Here is a 19,018-nt window from a genome sequence, read left to right as displayed (position 1 = left end):
ACAGCACGTTAAATTATATTTTAGATTTGCGGAATGAAGGTTAAACTTAAGTAGTTTGACAACTTAAACTTCACCAAATTTATAATGAAATAATACAATAATGAACTATGGAAAACTAATGGTCTTATAATGATGCATTAAATTTAAATAGTGTGTACGAATAAATTTATTTACATTTTAAATAAGATTACAAAAACAACACAATAATTATTTCCTAAAAGTTTATAGGAATGAAAAAGAAATTCTTGCACTTTGATGTACACAATGTATAATTTATAATATTCAGAAACAATATTAATCTCTTCAATAAATAATATACAAAATAATAGAGTTTAATATATTTTACAACAATATATTTACTTAATTTATGTATAGTATACTGACAGGTCACTTTTCTCGTTAAATTTATTGTAGTAATTAATATGCTATGTTATCTATAAATAATATTTAAACATAAACATTAAAGTACCCTTTGCGTATGCCTAAATGTGTGTTATCCCCGGATACCTTTGCATCCGAAAATACATCGTGCCATATACATTGAAAAATCCGGTTCTTTTAGCCTCTGATTGTCAGATAAAAATTCGTTAATCTAAACGATTATTACCCCAGTATTAAAAAAGTATTTTCTAAAATAAAAGCTCGCATTCCAAGTAAATATAAAATTCTAATTAAACACGATGATTTTTAAGTAAAATATATAATTATATAGACCTTATATAGTACCTTATTAAAAAATAAAATAAAAATATTTAAAGCCACAATTTCAATTTCTAATGTGTATTGTTTTTAAACTTTCAAGTATAGACACGATTTATCAAACTGCTAACTGTTAAGTTTTAATTGCGTGATAACAAATAAATTGTAGAAATAAATGTTAAATCGTAAGCAAAAATAATCAGTTAAATATTATCAACTATATTTTAACAATAGGTTTAGGACTATAATTTTAAGTAAAAACTAAAACACATTGTGCATGTAGGTACGAATAATGTTGGAATCAACAAACGTTAAGTAAAAATCAGAAAAGATTGTAATTTATATATTATGACCAAAACAATTCATTCTTAAATTAGAGTGTGGCACAAATTGTCCTTCTTTAAACAATCGTAAGTTATCAGAGTTCTCATTATTTTTATTTGAAAATATGTCCAATATTATAGTTGGCACACACCAGGGGCGTTATTTCAGGTTTTTTTCGGGTGTGCGAAGTTTCAAGCAAGCCATTTTGAAATATCACCAAGCCATATAAAAATATATATACATACGTATATGTATATTATCCTGCATTCAATTATTTCCATACATTATAGACCGGTTATTACTATTTGATTTTAATCATATAAATAATTGTGCATTCGTGGCTCGCGCATTATTTTAGGCTTCAGCAAGGCGCAGGCCAATTGTAACATTCTAAAAGTAAGGGGTGCACATATTTATATATACATATTATAGTGTAACACAAATTTAATAAAGATCGACTTAATTTAATTCAAATTCAGTTTTTTTAGTTTTAATCCAAAAATTAAGTCAAACAATTTTTTGGGGGTCAATGAGAACCGCCTCCTCGTGGTGGCCCCTGGGTAACTCTAAATGGTTCTCAAACTATAATTTAGATAGGTAGGTAAAAATAGATTTGGCGGAAATGAAAATCTAACCTTTTTCGTTTTGGCGGAAACGACCGACGCCCCCACCGCACACCCTGCCACCCCCCAAATGACGCCCCTGGAACACACCATTATTCACAAATTTTTTTCACTCAAATAAATTATTTTTATAATGGAATAAAAGTATCTTTATCTTCAAACGTAAACGTTCGTATTAAAAGTTTTTAATATGAACGTATATATTATACATATACAGTATTTTATGAGTCAAGTTTATAATTCATCTTAAATAATTATAAATTATAATAATTTTAAGATGAATAATGAAATAAAATATTTTTTATGATAAAAATTTAAGTGGTTATCTTTATCTATTCATTAAAAATATTATCCCGGTGATAAATGTATTTCACTTCAAAACGAAATACAACATTTAACTTAAATTTATAATATTTTACACTTTGTTTAATTTTAACATTAGTTTTGAGCTTTGATTTTTTTAATAAATTTAGTTATAAACTCTTTATGAGTATAGTTGTATACAATAATTAAGTTGAATTCACCCTCATTTTTCATCATAAAAGCTATTATATTTTGCTACTACCTAACTGATTTGTTGGAAATAAGACATAGATTTTATTTTAGACTTGACATTTAACATAACATGATACCACGCAAAATGTATACAATAGGTATTTCAATCTTCAATGTACTGATTGTCTGAGCATTAAAAATAAAATTAATTACATAAATTTTGATTTATTCAAACTATTATCCATAACATATAAAATATAATAACCTCAATATCAGAATCGATTTTCAAAAATGTTGGTTCAACATAATTTATTCATGTAAAATTTGAAATGACAACAAACCCATTAAAATACCTATATATACACCCATAAAACAATGTCTACTCAAAATAACGGGCTTGCGCCTGAAGTGTGTTAAGTTTATTTTTTGCTCTCATGATTTAAAATGTTAACAAATAAGAACTAAGAAACATCGTATTCCATAAAAAACACATTTTATCTAAGACCAGTGACGACGCAAAATCTCCGGGGACGGAAAGGCACTATAATTCTGTTCAAAAAATTATATAGGTAGATTAAATATAGATAACACATTATTACGACGTACCTGAAGGGTAGGACCTATAATATAATTATAAATTAGAGAACATAGAAACGGTACGTGCATAGGGATGGCTACTAGTTGCGTCCCGCGGTAAAAATTTCTTCCGAATTGCGGCCAGAGTTTTTTTGGGATGCCATACGAATTGCGGCCCGAGTTTTTTTGAGTTACATATGAATTGCGTCCCGGAATTTAAAATTTAATTAATTATATGTATATAATTATATTTTATTATGTTATAATATGCATGCATTTATGCATTGATTTTCATTCAAATATGCAAAAATATGCAAACAAAAATGCATGTTAATTAAATTTATTTAGTTTAAAAATGACAAATATATATAATTCGTTAAATGAGTAATATGGACAAAAAAATGTATTAAATATCTATTTGAAATAATTGATGTATACCTAATGTACTTATTTAGCTATGTATTTTGTATAAATTAGGATGTTGCATTTTGAACCTTCACTTATCTAAATAAAAAGTCATGAACAAAAATAAATTTATAATATTTTTATAATATTTCAAATTTACCTGAAGAGTTACAGTTGACTACTAAAGACTTGGATAAATTTTCAGTATGCCATCGGTTTTCAGTGAATATATTCTTAAATCGAGAAAAACTTCGTTCAACATCCGTTGAAGATATCAGGACGTACTTATAAAGTATACCAAGTCACTGCATGAAAGGTCTTTCGGTTAAAATTAAATTATCTAGGATTAAAAAAAACCCCGGGCCGCAACTCGTCTGTACCCAAAATAAACTCTGGCCGCAATTCGGATTAGACCTTTTTTCGTAGATATTTTCGGGACGCAACTAGTATGCAGCCGTGCATAGAGTAGTCCATGTCGGAATGTATAAATAAATATATATATATGTTCAATATGAATATATATTGCAGTCTCGTTGTCGGGTAGGAAAAAACGGGTTTTGCTAATACTAGGAATTGTTGCCATATTGTTGCTAGTCACGGGCTGCAATATTACGGCTAATTACTGTTGATGATGCTTTCTCTAATGCACGATAATAATATTATATACACCACAATATCGTGTTTGCTACAGCTGTAACGCACCAGGAGTTTAAGCTACCGATTTACATATATTAAACTATAATTGTAGGCTCATTCGATAAAATATACAAAGCAAGATAATATTATAAAGTAGATATAGGTAAATGATCGAAATAAAAATCGACGGAATTGCGAATACGAAATAACCGCTTGTAATAATATATACATTAGAATAATATATCATTAGTATGCCTTTTAGACTTAATAAAATATCTGTACAGCTGCACAAACATAGACTATCAAAATACACATTATTATGAATTAAATTACTTTTAGATTTTAAAAAATAAATAAAACATTATTTACACAAACATTAATCAACAATAAAATAAAATTACAATTAATTGAATTATTACTCTGGAATTTAGAAATAATCACAATCTTTGCAGCTGTACAAATATGAGCTATTTAGTAGGTAAATAAGATACCCATGATAATACACCATACACAGAGGAGCAACGCCGCAATCACAAAGGCGGCATATTACATCTATAAAAGAGAAAACGACAATTGACTCCAAGCTCAGCCGTTCACCCAAGACTGTTAACAAATGTTTTATGTATTTTGTGTCAAACCTTTTTACAAATTTAAATATATCTTAATTCATATTAATATCATATCTTTCAGCTTATTGAACTCAATATTCTCACACATCTCTTTCTACTACAATCATCCAGGATCCACTACATCTAGTTGCTTCAAACAATTATTTCAGTTCTCGAGTCATTCGAAAGGTAAGTCAAAATGCACATAACATATCTCATATACTTTAATTTATTCAAAAAGGAAAACTCTCGTACCCAACCCCGTAACATATCTTTCATGAAGTAATGAGTTAAAGATAAAACATTAAAAAAATAAATAACATTCTAAACACTATAACATAATTTTTAAATACCATTATATACCTTATTTTCCTTCTTTACCTTTAATTCATTACACGCTGCAGAAAATGGGTCTAAGAATGAAATTACGTACATTATTATTTTCAAGTATATGCAAACAAGGTAATGTGCTAACAGACAAACACTCGTCTTACAAAAAACTACCTACTCTAATGTCGTGGAATATTTTTTTACATACCTAATTTAAAATCATTAGGCAACGTTTAACAAAAAAATAAAAATATTCGAATTTAGAAACAATAGATAATTACTAATTAATAATTAGTTATAACTACTTATCATAATTCATAAGTATTATATGATTTAAACGAATAGAATGAAATGATGGCACAAGGATACCAATTACAAAGAAAAATAATGGCCCACTCATCTAAATATTAGCAACCGAAAAGTAATTAAAAGTATAGTATGCTTTGAGATAAAAAATAAAAAATGAATATTGTCACCATAGAAAAATATAGAACATTGACAAAATTAAAATGATACAAATCGCAAAAAAATGTTTATTCGCAGCGCACTTGCACAAATACATTTAAATTGCGAAAAAATAAATATTAAAAACAATCCTATTTTTCGCGATATTGTGTGTTAATACTCTTAAAAGTATCGACTACCCCTCCCAACATATAACACGGAGACATTTTTTCGGATCAAATTTTTTATACAGGGTGATTTTTTTTATCGTGAACCAGTTAATATCTCGGGAAGTATAAGGAATTTTATTAAAATAATTTTTTTTTTTAACTTTCTAGATTTTACTATTTTATACTGTGTTACAATTTTGATAATTTTAACTTCCTCCCTTATTTTATAAAACACTATCAACTTTCGATTTTCAAATGACAATACCTATTTTCGATCACAAAAATCTATAAACATAGTGAAAAAAATAATTTTAACGTTTATAGAATTTAATTTGAGTAATCCGTTTGCGACTTATTAGTTATTAATGCTTGAATATTCGTTCAATTTACTGCTACTGGGCAATTTTACAAACCTGACAGTAAAAACCAGAAGTCAAAACGAAATTTTATCTCAATTTAACAATACCCATAACGGTCATAATCGATAATAATAAGATAGATAAACAATACTATTAGAAATTAAAAAGTGTCCTATTACCACTCCCACCGGAACACCGAGTATCAGTGAACCTCAAGCCAGTAGCAGCGCGACTGTATCAGCTATAAAGTATAAAAATAACGAATGGATCTTCGCAGGAAAAAACTCTGGATCTGACGTCATTAATTAGTGTACTACCCTGGCATTGATGCATTTAAGTTAATTTTATAGAATTAACGCTATGGCATAATACGTATGTAGTATTTCCAAACTGTTAAATATGTTATCTTATTATAGTACAGTACTATAATACAATAACTGTAGTACTATAATAGTAAGTATACTACCTTATTATTTTTATTAAGCAAAGGCTATTGACTAATGTTTATATTTACACAATTATACATTATTTTTACAATTTACACATTGTTTATAATTACAGCGTGACTGTATCAGCTATAAAGTATAAAAATAACGAATGTATCTTCGCAGGAAAAAACTACGGATCCATGACGTCATTAGTCCGTGTTATCAATATTATTCTTATCTTATGCCCAAGTTTTATTAAACTACACATGTGATTAGAAAAGGAATTTAGAAAACATTGGTAATAATATTATAGAATAATAATACATTAATACTGAAAACGTTGAAGTGTTTCTGCTGTACACTGTACAGTATAGGTTTATTATTGAGTAAGTATAACTGTTATTGTATTAAATCAATTAGAATATGGTTTTAAAATTAATTTGTAGAGACAAAATTGTCAATCATGTACTTAAAATTAATCAACATTTAAGCAAAAAATTATTTTAAAGTATATATTATATAAAATTACTTTCTACAGTAAATAATACTTGTTAAAAAATATTAAATCACAAATAATTTAGTATAATTATATAATGTGTATAAACAATGTGTAAATTTTAAAAATAATGTATAATTGTGTAAATATAAACATTAGTCAATAGCCTTTGCTTAATAAAAATAATAAGGTAGTATACTTACTATTATAGTACTACAGTTATTGTATTATAGTACTGTACTATAATAAGATAACATATTTAACAGTTTGGAAATACTACATACGTATTATGCCATAGCGTTAATTCTATAAAATTAACTTAAATGCATCAATGCCAGGGTGGTACACTAATTAATGACGTCAGATCCAGAGTTTTTTCCTGCGAAGATCCATTCGTTATTTTTATACTTTATAGCTGATACAGTCGCGCTGCTACTGGCTTGAGGTTCACTGATACTCGGTGTTCCGGTGGGAGTGGTAATAGGACACTTTTTAATTTCTAATAGTATTGTTTATCTATCTTATTATTATCGATTATGACCGTTATGGGTATTGTTAAATTGAGATAAAATTTCGTTTTGACTTCTGGTTTTTACTGTCAGGTTTGTAAAATTGCCCAGTAGCAGTAAATTGAACGAATATTCAAGCATTAATAACTAATAAGTCGCAAACGGATTACTCAAATTAAATTCTATAAACGTTAAAATTATTTTTTTCACTATGTTTATAGATTTTTGTGATCGAAAATAGGTATTGTCATTTGAAAATCGAAAGTTGATAGTGTTTTATAAAATAAGGAAGGAAGTTAAAATTATCAAAATTGTAACACAGTATAAAATAGTAAAATCTAGAAAGTTAAAAAAAAAAATTATTTTAATAAAATTCCTTATACTTCCCGAGATATTAACTGGTTCACGATAAAAAAAATCACCCTGTATTGATGCTCGAGATTGTCATAATACATTAAAACAACGTACATACAAATATAAGAAAACGTAAGCCTCATTACAAAACGTCTATAATATAAACTACAAACGTACGGGCATGTAGATAAAAGTTCGCGTAAATTATGTATTTAGTGGTTAGAGATGTATCATTAATTATTACCAAACACTTTGGACGTCAGAAGTGGCGTAGTCTCCACTTTCCCTGTTCTGTCGTCTCAACGGTATTATGGTGGTAGGTTGACCGGAACCGGAAGCGGGCAACAAGAGCCCCGTGGCCGTCTGCCGGTGATGGCCGCTGCCACCACGATGGTGGTGGCCACCGGACAAGGATATGTCACCGGCGCTGCGCAACGATATGACGGAACCGGAATTGTTGTTCCGGGGCGCTCTGTGTTTGGCGTAACCATAATAGACTCTGAAAACGGAGACATCAGAGAGTCTTTATAATATTTTATACTTGCCGAATACGGCAATGGATATATATATAATATATATATGTACATATTATCATTGTGCTGAGCACCCACGGGGCTGGCTGCGAGAGATATTAGAGAAAAGGAATCCAAAGGCAGGTAGAGTGAGGTACAATTTCAAACTTTTCCGATTCAACCACACACTTTGAGTTCTTGTAAAAGGTTCTCGAAGTAAACGATAAGACATTAACTTTTTTTGAAAACGAATTATATTATACACCTAAAGACTTAATTTATAAACGTAAATCGCAAAGATTTTTACTCTTCATGGATGAGATTATGATTCGTCTTAGAAGTATTTCAAACTATTACACACAGCGCTGTTATTTTATCAAGAAATCAAAATTTAAAAAAGAAGTTTCTATTTTGTGTACCTAAGTATATATTCCTTATCATAGATATAGAATATGTGTTAAAAATCTCAAAAATTAAATGGACATGTTTATCTGTATATAAATTTGGTGAAATTAGTAGATACAAAATAACACTGTATATATAAATGTAGCGCACGATCAAACACATTTACTACCTACACCACTTATAAACAAATCTAGTCGGACGTTCTTAAGTTATACTATACGTATTTTAACAGTTTTATGTATAATACCTGTTGTTGGCGTGTTCCATTAGTAGCTCTTCAGGATCCGACTCGTACGGGGGTTCGTCGTACCAGTGCCTGAGCATGTCATCGTCGTACATATAAGTCTCGTCCGAATTGTTACAACGAGCCGCGGGCTTGACGGGTCCTCCGCCGCCAGCTCCACCACCGTACCTCAACAGCCCGTGGCGGATCTCACGAAGGATGTCCTCGTGTTCGCGGTCGAAACGTTCCTTCTTGATCATGGCCTCTTGGACTTTCAACTGTGACAATAAACGAACCAGTGCTTTGATTAGACGTGAAATACTTGTATACATATTATACGACTGTTTAATTATGTTAGGCGGACAGCAGCAGGGTCACGCATAGAATTGACTTCGCCACTGAACGCGCCTCCCCTAACAGTTCACAGCGCACCAAACTGTTTATAGATCGCTTTATATATATATATATATATATGTACACTGCCGAGGCAGTTTTTGTGTACGTATATCGTTATTATATTATATTGTAATATATTATTACATCTATAATATACATATAATATTTGTACACCTACGCGATATCCATACCGTACAGGGGGAAAGAATATTATTTTCAGCTCGGCGTATAACTCGTTCCCCGCCTTATACGCGTGCATAACAAGATTAATGTTACTCCAGACGGCAGTAACGGCCGCCGCCGCACATGACCTTTAATGGGTCCCTGCGGGTCGTGAAACACGAGCGCATTAACACACCACCATCGCCGAGTGTATGGGCTTCCGCATGAAAACAACATGCGTATACCCATCATGATCGTGTGTTCACGTTATTTTGGACGGGTGAGTGTGGTGTGTATGTGTGTGTATGTACGCAGACGAGAGCGAAAAAAAGGTATAACCGCAAAGGCGCCGGCGGTCGAAAAAAGGAGCAAACGTATTATTCGTATATATGGGTTTTCTGTCTCTCTTTCTATCGCATATACGCAAGGCGGCAGCGTTGAAAAGTTTTTAATGACTCGGCTTCCTCCTTACCCGCGCACCACCTAATCTGACTTTAATGTTGTTTATTAGTGTAGGTATAATATATGTATATATACGTTCCGCCGTCGCCGTCACCACTACGGGTTCGTTCTATTTACGCATTGAATATATCGCCAACTAAAACGCAGACAATATAATAATATGAGCATGTATAGACGATCTCGCGAGTACCGGAGTATTATTTTATAAACGCGGCTGATTCTGGTATCAGACGAAGAGAGGAGATCGAGGAGAAGCAGGTAAAAAGGAGCGAAATCGACTAACGAAAAAAAAAATAATAAAAATATAACGCCAACTCTATACGTATAGGTACACCAACGAATACCTATACAAAGTTGCTACAGAGAGCAAGGGAAACTATTTCGATAAAAAAATAATAAAAACAAGGAAATGCGAAAAACGGAGCTTTGTTATCCGTTGTTTATTATAGGACAGGGTTGTTGTCTTATTATTTCAATCGTTCGACACGCCCTTTGCAGCGATCGGATCTTGGCGGCGATCGGAAATCGTATGCGCTTTATTTTACCAAAAGTCTTCGGTGTGGCAAACCGTATATATCATGTATTTATGTATGATGATATACCTAAGGGTCTAGTAGGTTTAGTCGAAACGAGTACACACGACAAGAAATAATTTATGTAGATAAATAATTATATTTATGGGCGATCCACGGTTGACTTTTGTTTTTATTGTGTACTTCCAAGTGAAAAAAGCGGGTAAGTGGATGTCGCTCTGCTGTACAGTATAGGTTACAAGTGGGTTACTGTTACTGTAATGGATGGAATTAAATTTGAATCCAATGCTATTATATCATTGTATACGAAAAACAATTCTGAGCGAAGACGGTTTATCTGTCTAGGATATTATAGATTATTAAAAATTTTAAAATCTTAGATTTAAAAGGAACATTTTTTTATGAATTTCTAGCATAAAATAATTTGAACATTGCCGTAATTTTTACGTATTTAGTCAAAATTTGAACTTTAAATGCTTATAAAAAAAAATCGTGCATGTATTTCTAATATTTTTTAACTGCTATTGTTACAATATGTTAGAATCCTTGTATTAATTTTTCAAGCTTTTCTACCTAACAAATAAATTTTTATCGATATTTATAGAAAAAAAAACTAAAAAAGTTGAAAAATTAAAATATCAGTAAACAGCTCAAAAAAAATCAAAATATTTTGAAGATTTTATAAAATAAATAAAATGCCTATATAAACATTCAGTGAAAATTTCAAGTATCTGCGGTCATTTGTTTTAGAGTTACACCAAAATAAGAAAATCGCTAAATGTGAAATCCAGTGAAAATCCAATGTTGTAAAAATTTAAATTTCAAATGCTCATAAAAATAATTTTAATTTCCGGTGAACTTTTTATTTCTGATAAAGATTGAAAAACTTGTAAGGAATCATGTATTAAATTTTTAAATCTTATTTTTAAAAAGAAAATTTTGAATTTCTAGCTTAAAATAATTTGTGAATTTTTGTGATTTTTACTTATTTTGTCAAAATTCAAACTTTGAATAATGCTTATAAAAAAAATTGTGACCAAGAATTTCTTTTATTTTTCAACTGCTATTGTAACAATATCTTAAGAGCCTTGTATTAAATTTTCAAGCTTTTCTGCCTAACAAATAAATTTTTATCGATATTAATTTTAAAAAAACTAATAATTATCGAAAATTGCAAATACCTATGAATAGTTCAACTTAAGTCGAAATTTTTTGAAAATTGTATGGTGGATAGAATATGTACTTATATAAACATTCGGTGAAAATTGCCTGTATTTATGGTCATTTGTTTTAAAGTTACATCAAAAACCAAAATCGATTTTGTCGAAAACTGATTGTGCGTAAAATTTCCCTTAATTTTTAGTTTATTTTTCTCAACTATTTAGAAAAGTATTAAGAATTTTTTACTTTTGACCCCCCAAAGTACCAACTAGATTCACTTTCTGATCGAACGAGGTACTTAAGTAAAAAATCTAAGCACTTTTACTGTCCCAAAACGTGATTACACACACACACACACACACACACACACACACACACACACACACACACACACACACACACACACACACACACACACACACACACACACACACACAAAAAAACACATCATGGTAAAATCAATACATTAATCGCTCCGCTCAAAATCTAAAATTGGTAAATGTACACAATAACGTAAAATAATATTAATTTTATATCACCAATAATACGATGTAATAAATATGATGTTAACTATATACATTATATTTATAACTTCAAAATTGTTTAAAATAAGTACTTATTATAAATTTTATAGGTAAGTATTTTGGAATTTAAAACTATTTTATATACAGTCCAAGTTACGAGTTCGCGAATATTCATAATGAACGAAAGAGATAAATGTTCGTAGCGCAGATATTTAAATGATTGAAATTATTTTTTACCGAATACCTGCACAAGCTTTCAAACTTATGAGGTAAATAAATTATGTTTTAATAAAGATTCAAAAATAAAAATGTTATATGATATATGTATATTGGTGAGAAAACGTGTTGACGAGAAAGCTTCAAATTACAATAAAGGTTCGTTTATTATTATTATTATGTTTCGCTCACCCGGTGGATAGTTTCTTCAAAACCAGATGGATTACCCACAAGGTTTCTGCCGGACATAGGCACACAACGATTTCTGTTATCCATCATTGGCATGCCCAAACAATCGGGAGTATTGACCTGAAACACAATTAATTTATGTTAAAATTGGCATGTTTATTCAGTAACATTTTTTTCACATGATATTATTTAATAAGGCAAAAAGTACACAAATATTGTAAATATAATCAATAGGTATAGTAGAATATGATATTATTTATGTACACAAATTGAATCTGTGATTGACATAGTTGTATGTTGTGACATGGGAGTTATACATTATAGCATTAGAGATGATGTCAGTGCTTCAACTAATTTGTTCACTGTGCAAGTATTAGAAAATAGAAATAGTGAATTACCACAAATTAAAACCATATAATGAATTATGTTGCATAACAGTGATTATTATAGTCGGACTATATTAGTATATTACAATCTAACTATATAAAAGTGAAATGAAAATCTTTGTTGGGGGTATACTCTGGAACTACGAGTACTTATCAGATTTTATTGAATTTTTTTTATCCGAAAGAGAATATTGTGGAGCAAGTTTTTGGCATAAATATTTAGTCCAATAAAGTTGGAGAGGTAAAAGAATGACTATACTAAAAAGTACAATAGTTTTACCATCTTTCCATCGAAAAATATACTAAATATAAAATATTTTTGTGTATTGTAAGGTTATTTATCAATGATAACTATTTATTATTGTTTTCGCATTATTCATTATGCGCATAATTCATCCTAGCGTTTTCGAGTTTTTGTAAATTTGTAAGTTTTTAATCCACGGGAATTAGTCACGGTAAGTTTTGATTATGACTAGACGTATATTATACGACGAATTAAACACACATTTTTAATCATTTAGAGTTGGTATTTTTAAAGGGCAACGAAGTGCACGGGGATTAGCTAGTATATTATCATGATATTTTATTATACATATAATATGTACAAACAACACACACACATATAAATTCTTTTGCAGTGACCATCGCCATCATGTGACGAATTTTATTACAATGTACTAAGGGAAAATATAATATTTTTAAAATCAAAATCTTATAATACATTTAACGAGGTAATTTAATTTTGAGTTAATTCCACGGATTCACCAAATTATAGGATGTCATTTTTTAAAGCTTATTCCAATTACAATATTAAATAATGTTAATTGAACGCAAATTTATAGGTACTTTCAAGACCTAAATGATGTCATATTAATATATTAATATTGATCTATACTATATAATTATTTATAGTTCAATGAAAAACCTAACAAACACAAATTACTAATTTAAAATAATTTAAATACAGAAAATTTATAAATAAGTTATAATGACTTGTGCAATTAAATAATATAAAATGCAAGTTACTGATTGATTATAACGAAATTCATTTTAGAAAATTCCATTGTAAATAAGTAATTTAATAATTGATTTAGGTTGACAAATCATCCTTAAGGATGGGAAAAATGCAAATATACTTCAGGTCTGGATAAAAATCAATTAAAACAAGTTTATAAATAATACATTAACGGTAGTTAAGCTAATATTGAACTTTGTACAATAGTCAAGTTTTTGGATTCAAAATGGCGCCTTGCCAAAATGGTTTTAGAACTCGTTGGGATTCTGTACGATAAAAGCAGTATAAATGTATAATATATTATACGTTTATAACGAATAAGATAATGAGATTTTGTAGTATAACAACACTATTTTTTTTTTTTATTTTTTTTATTAATTAAAGGTTTCAAATACAAATGTTTATTAGCCTACAATGGTTTACATGTTTAATTTATAATATAATGGAGATTTGATAGTTGTGATATGCTGTCTTTGGTTCTTGTCTTATATGTTGGTTGCAAGGTCGGCCATCTTGATGAAGTTTACTATGTTTTTTTCTTGTCCTGGTCCGAGTGCGTCTTTGAGTGAGGAGGTGTTTATTTTTGCTTTTGATCTACGGTTATGGTAAGTCGGGCATTCTAGGAATATATGTTTAACGGTGAGTTAACAACACTATTGTATGTTAAGCACATTTGAATACAAAATAGACTTAATTTTAAAATAAATCTTATAATAATTCTTTTAATAAAATATTATAAATAATAAGCGTAAAATAAAATATTATATGTTCACAATAGTAAATCATTCTAAAATGTAAAGCACTACAACAGATTGCTATATTGGATTTACAGTTCAGTAAGATGAACATTTATTGAAAAATTTGTGAAAAATAGTTTAAATAAAGTTAATCAAAGTGGTTATTAACTAAATATTATAGAATCATGAGACGGCAATGACGACATGAGACATATAAAGACGGCTGAACATTAATTTCTTTACTTAATGTTGATTGATCATTACTTTGCAAATAATCACACTCGTTCTTACAGTGATGAATCCAGTATCAGTATATAGTAAAATATGTATTTAATATTTTAGATAAATATATTTATTTGTTTAACATAATTTAGTAATGAGAAAAAAAAATACTTATTTTGAATTCGATAAAGAGATAATCGAAGAAGACACCTACAATTGTATTAAAATCTAGAATTTAACTAAACACGTTTTGTTTAAAGTAAAACTGAAAATGGATACATATGATATTCAAAACACGTTGAATTATATACATACAAATAAAAAGTGTTCACAAAACCAACCAGAATACTAATGGAAAAAATAGTTATTTCAAATGCAGTCTATAACATGATTTTACAAGTTTAAAAAATAAAATGTCTACATAAAAAATGTATTTTTTTTCAAAGTAGTGCACATAAAATCAATGAACAACGACAATACACTTTTTAATCTGCACGTTGTCATTATAGATTAAATATTGCCCAAATTTCTAAAAATCGATAATTTTAATAACATAATACCGTGATAATATTATTATATATTTTATAAAATTATTAGAGCCATATTGTTCGTCAAATAGGAGTTAAAAACTTATTCAAATTGTTAAACGTTTGTTTCAATATAAAAAATTACAGCTATTAATAGTTTAATTTTTATGTTTTAAGATTTTAAAATTGACCGGGGCTAAAAAAAAGCTGTTAAATGACATTCATTAATTAAAAAGTTATTATAGGGACACATTTAACTTTCAATTCTGAAAATTTGAATTTAACTGTAGCATGTATATTATATACATAGGTGAGATTAAGAAAAATGTTAGTAAAACAACTGCGATTTATACGAGTATTTAAACAAATTGGATTTCCAAATCAAATTGAAGTTCCTTAAGTATATAATCTCAATTAAAACATACCACAACGTCCAGAATGACTTTCATAGTTAAGATATACCTAAAATGCCTATTTAAAACGCTGTTTGATCAGAATTTGGCAATAATATAACTATACAATTAGTATAGGTACTATTAATTTATTAAAAATTAGATTAATTTAAATTAATATACAATTAAATCCTTATTAAGTGTTTAATTCGTTTTTATCAACTTTTAGTTACTTTCCATCAACAACAACTTATAAGGAACCTTATTACATTTTCAAATTTTCCGACAGATTGAATTTTTTTTTTGACCAATTTTAAATTTTGTATAAAACTTTTTATATATCATAATATAATAATTTTATACTCGGATATTTTCTTCTTGCATGACAATGAAATCGTAAAACATGCCGTTAGAAACACAAAAATAGAATTAAAGCTATGAAATATATATGCAACAAAAATATTTATATTTTGATACATGGCGATCTGCATCAGCGAAACAAAAATGTGAAACTCACTTAAGTGTCTTAATAATATTATACAGAACGAATCACATTAAATCATGTAAAACCTACAAGTCTCTATCAGTTCAGTACATATATATGCATGCGCATGCGTATGTGTGTAAAGAAGTTATCATCGACTGTTGTACTCATAATACACATACATATATATTTCTGCCAACAGGGGAATAGCATAAAAAAAATGCGACCTGTCCACAGGTTGCCCCAAGGGTACTGGTACGCCCTACGTGTATAATATATATTATGTATGTGTGGTGTGTGTACAGTGTATACACCCGTATATAATATTACGTTGGTACACTGGCAAAAAAAAAAAAACGGCGAGCGCTGATCGGAATTCGGCCGAGATGGAAAATTTTTGGGGGTTCATGCCAAACATTCAGCAACTTCAACCCCTCTACCATCGACGCTAATACTCAAACACTATATTATACATAGCAATTCTATGTGGGAGGGAAGAAATGGAATGTAATCTGAAATAGGTGTGGGTATGTGTGTGCGCGTGCACGATAGAGGAGGTGTAAGGACAACGGACGACGCGAGAAGATTCGGAGAGAATTTTGGTGATTTCTCGCCAAAAACGATTAGACACGCGCGGGGAACGATCCGACGAGTGGCAGTAAATGTATATAATAACTATATAAAACACAATAACCCACGCCTAATTCGAAAATGTCGATCCGGTGGTTCAGAAAACCAAGACTTCAATAGTGCAAGGAATAAGCTGATATATGTTTTCAGTGTTCATATAGGTAAACTCATCTTGTGTCGTAAAGTATAATATGCTAAACGTTAAATTTATTCGGCCAACTACATTATATTATTTAAATAGTTTTGTATCATTCAAAGTATAACTTTAATTGAATGCTTTATTTTTGCAAAAAATTTTACAATTGCAATTTACGTTTTTATATTTTATTTTGAATGACAAGATTCATAAAGTATTTTTTCTTCAAAATAGTATAAAAAATTGAGAAATAAATTATTGAACACGGACATAAGAAATGTATTTATACAAAAATATAAGTTTGATGCGTATAAATTAATATAAGAGTTGAGTTTTTTTAAAATCGTATATTTTTAACCGTATGGTCCGGTGCGCCTGCTGCTACGAGGAAAAAAAGGAAATGGGTTTTTTGTATATTAAAAAGCATTTTCGATTAAAATACGTATAAATATAAAAACCTAAATGTTTATATTCATGAGTTTTTACATAAGTTTTCGGGGGATAGGATAGAGGAAAATCGTGAGCTGCTGGCTCGGCGGTGTAGAATGGTGGAAAATGATGGGTGGTGAAGTGGTATCATATCGGTCTCTAAGGTCATTACACATAGAAATCTACTGGTGGCCGAAATATGTACGTCCTCTGACGCGGAGTATATTATATACTCGGTATATATAATCTTCCGAAAATAAAGCCGATAATGATTCGGACGGGAGCGAAATATGGTGACACATCATATAATATTATATAGTCGATTGGGCATTTTTAAAGTGCATCCGTTAGGTCATTGTATCACACAGTGCGTGATCAGCGTTGATCGAGACGGAGCATCTATTCACGGGATCGAATAAAACAAACCCATTGTACAGGTAGCCTTTATAAAGGGTAATAATTTTTTGTTGAACGTAATAAATTGGATTATGATTTTTCGTAGAAAACGTTTAAGGTTGTTTTTTAATTCGTTTACCTAACCTATAGCCATGTGCATATGCTCTGCGTGACGTGAAGTGTCAGTTCAAAAAAAAAAATAAATCATAAATAAAACAAGAGAAGAGGCCGGATTACCAAATCCTATAAAGTCACAGCGCTCCCATATATTGGTCCATTTGAATTTTGCACCATAATCATATCAATATTAATTATTAATAATATACTATTAAATTATACAGTTATGTATGTATATATGAGTAATTTGTATTAAGTTAATGTGTAAACAACTAATTATAAAATAAAATACTCGTTTATAATATTCCCTAAGGTCTAAATAAATAGTTCACTAATTTACCTATTAAAAATTTAATAGTATTTAGATAAAATATTTAAACTTAAAACATGATCACATCGCGTGCATACTTACACGTTTACTTATATTGAGTTTTATAACATAGTATTATAAATATTTATACTTTTTTAGATTACGTACTTATAATAGTACAAGTAGTACAACAGAAAAAAGATTAAGACTTTTAAATAATAAATTATGTTATAAACTATAAGTTGTACATTTGTCATAGGTAACTCATAAACATTGTTATATTTTATTACATAGTAAAAGAGCTATGCAGTTTTCGCGTTCCTAATGACACAGCATTATTTGTTTACTCGCCCCTTAGCCTCTTCTTGGAACACGAAGATAAATATAATATGATCAAAATATCGGATTTAGGTACACATTTAACATTTCATTATATTACGTCTTATTATTTTAATACAATTAAATTATAAATTGATAGATAAATATTGTTATTATTATTTGTTACAAGCAATATTGTTTAACTAGGTAACAAAATATATCTTTATACTTTCTAAATCAATTAAATATAAAATAATAATTTTCGATAGCGAATAACGAATTCAATTTGTCGTGAGACCGTCATTCCCGTTATTTTTTAAATTATATTAATTATTATTATTAATTAATTGATTGATAATTTTTTTTTTTGGGAGGGGGTATTTTAAAACAATTTTTTTTACAGAAAATCATATTTTAAAGGTTTTTATAGACTTAAGTATATTATGTTTATGATATTTTATTCACAAAACGTGAACCTCAACAAAGAAAAATTATGTACAGTTTAACGTTAAAAATATCGCCCGGTATTATAATGCTGCAGTGCAACGTATGAGTTATTTCATACTATATTAAATATTTTTTTTCATATTAAATCTGTTCGGGTGTGAAATGTCATCGCGCAGATATGAGCCTAGTGTTGGATCACTACCACCCGTGGGTCGGGACCTCGGAGAATCAAA

At 29.2% G+C, this 19,018-nt stretch overlaps 1 protein-coding gene across 3 annotated transcripts in view; it reads right to left on the bottom strand.

Moving 5' to 3' along the window:
• Positions 1–19,018, bottom strand: part of LOC107163882 (uncharacterized) — a 93,264-nt gene that overhangs the window by 4,535 nt on the left and 69,711 nt on the right. For 2 of the 3 annotated variants that reach the window (XM_015511496.2, XM_089228231.1), the window contains 3 exons: positions 12,243–12,359; positions 8,621–8,874; positions 7,701–7,955 (listed from right to left, as the gene is read on the bottom strand). In XM_015511496.2, coding sequence (XP_015366982.1) covers positions 7,701–7,955; positions 8,621–8,874; positions 12,243–12,359 — 626 coding nt within the window. The remainder of the gene's footprint in view (positions 1–7,700; positions 7,956–8,620; positions 8,875–12,242; positions 12,360–19,018) is intronic. The other variant, XM_089228232.1, reaches the window with a different exon arrangement.

This window comes from Diuraphis noxia, unplaced genomic scaffold (assembly GCF_037042655.1).
Source record: "Diuraphis noxia isolate RWA-SAM2 unplaced genomic scaffold, SU_Dnox_SAM2 contig0005, whole genome shotgun sequence".
Classification (NCBI taxonomy): domain Eukaryota; kingdom Metazoa; phylum Arthropoda; class Insecta; order Hemiptera; family Aphididae; genus Diuraphis; species Diuraphis noxia.
This window is presented reverse-complemented; position numbering and strand designations above follow the sequence as displayed.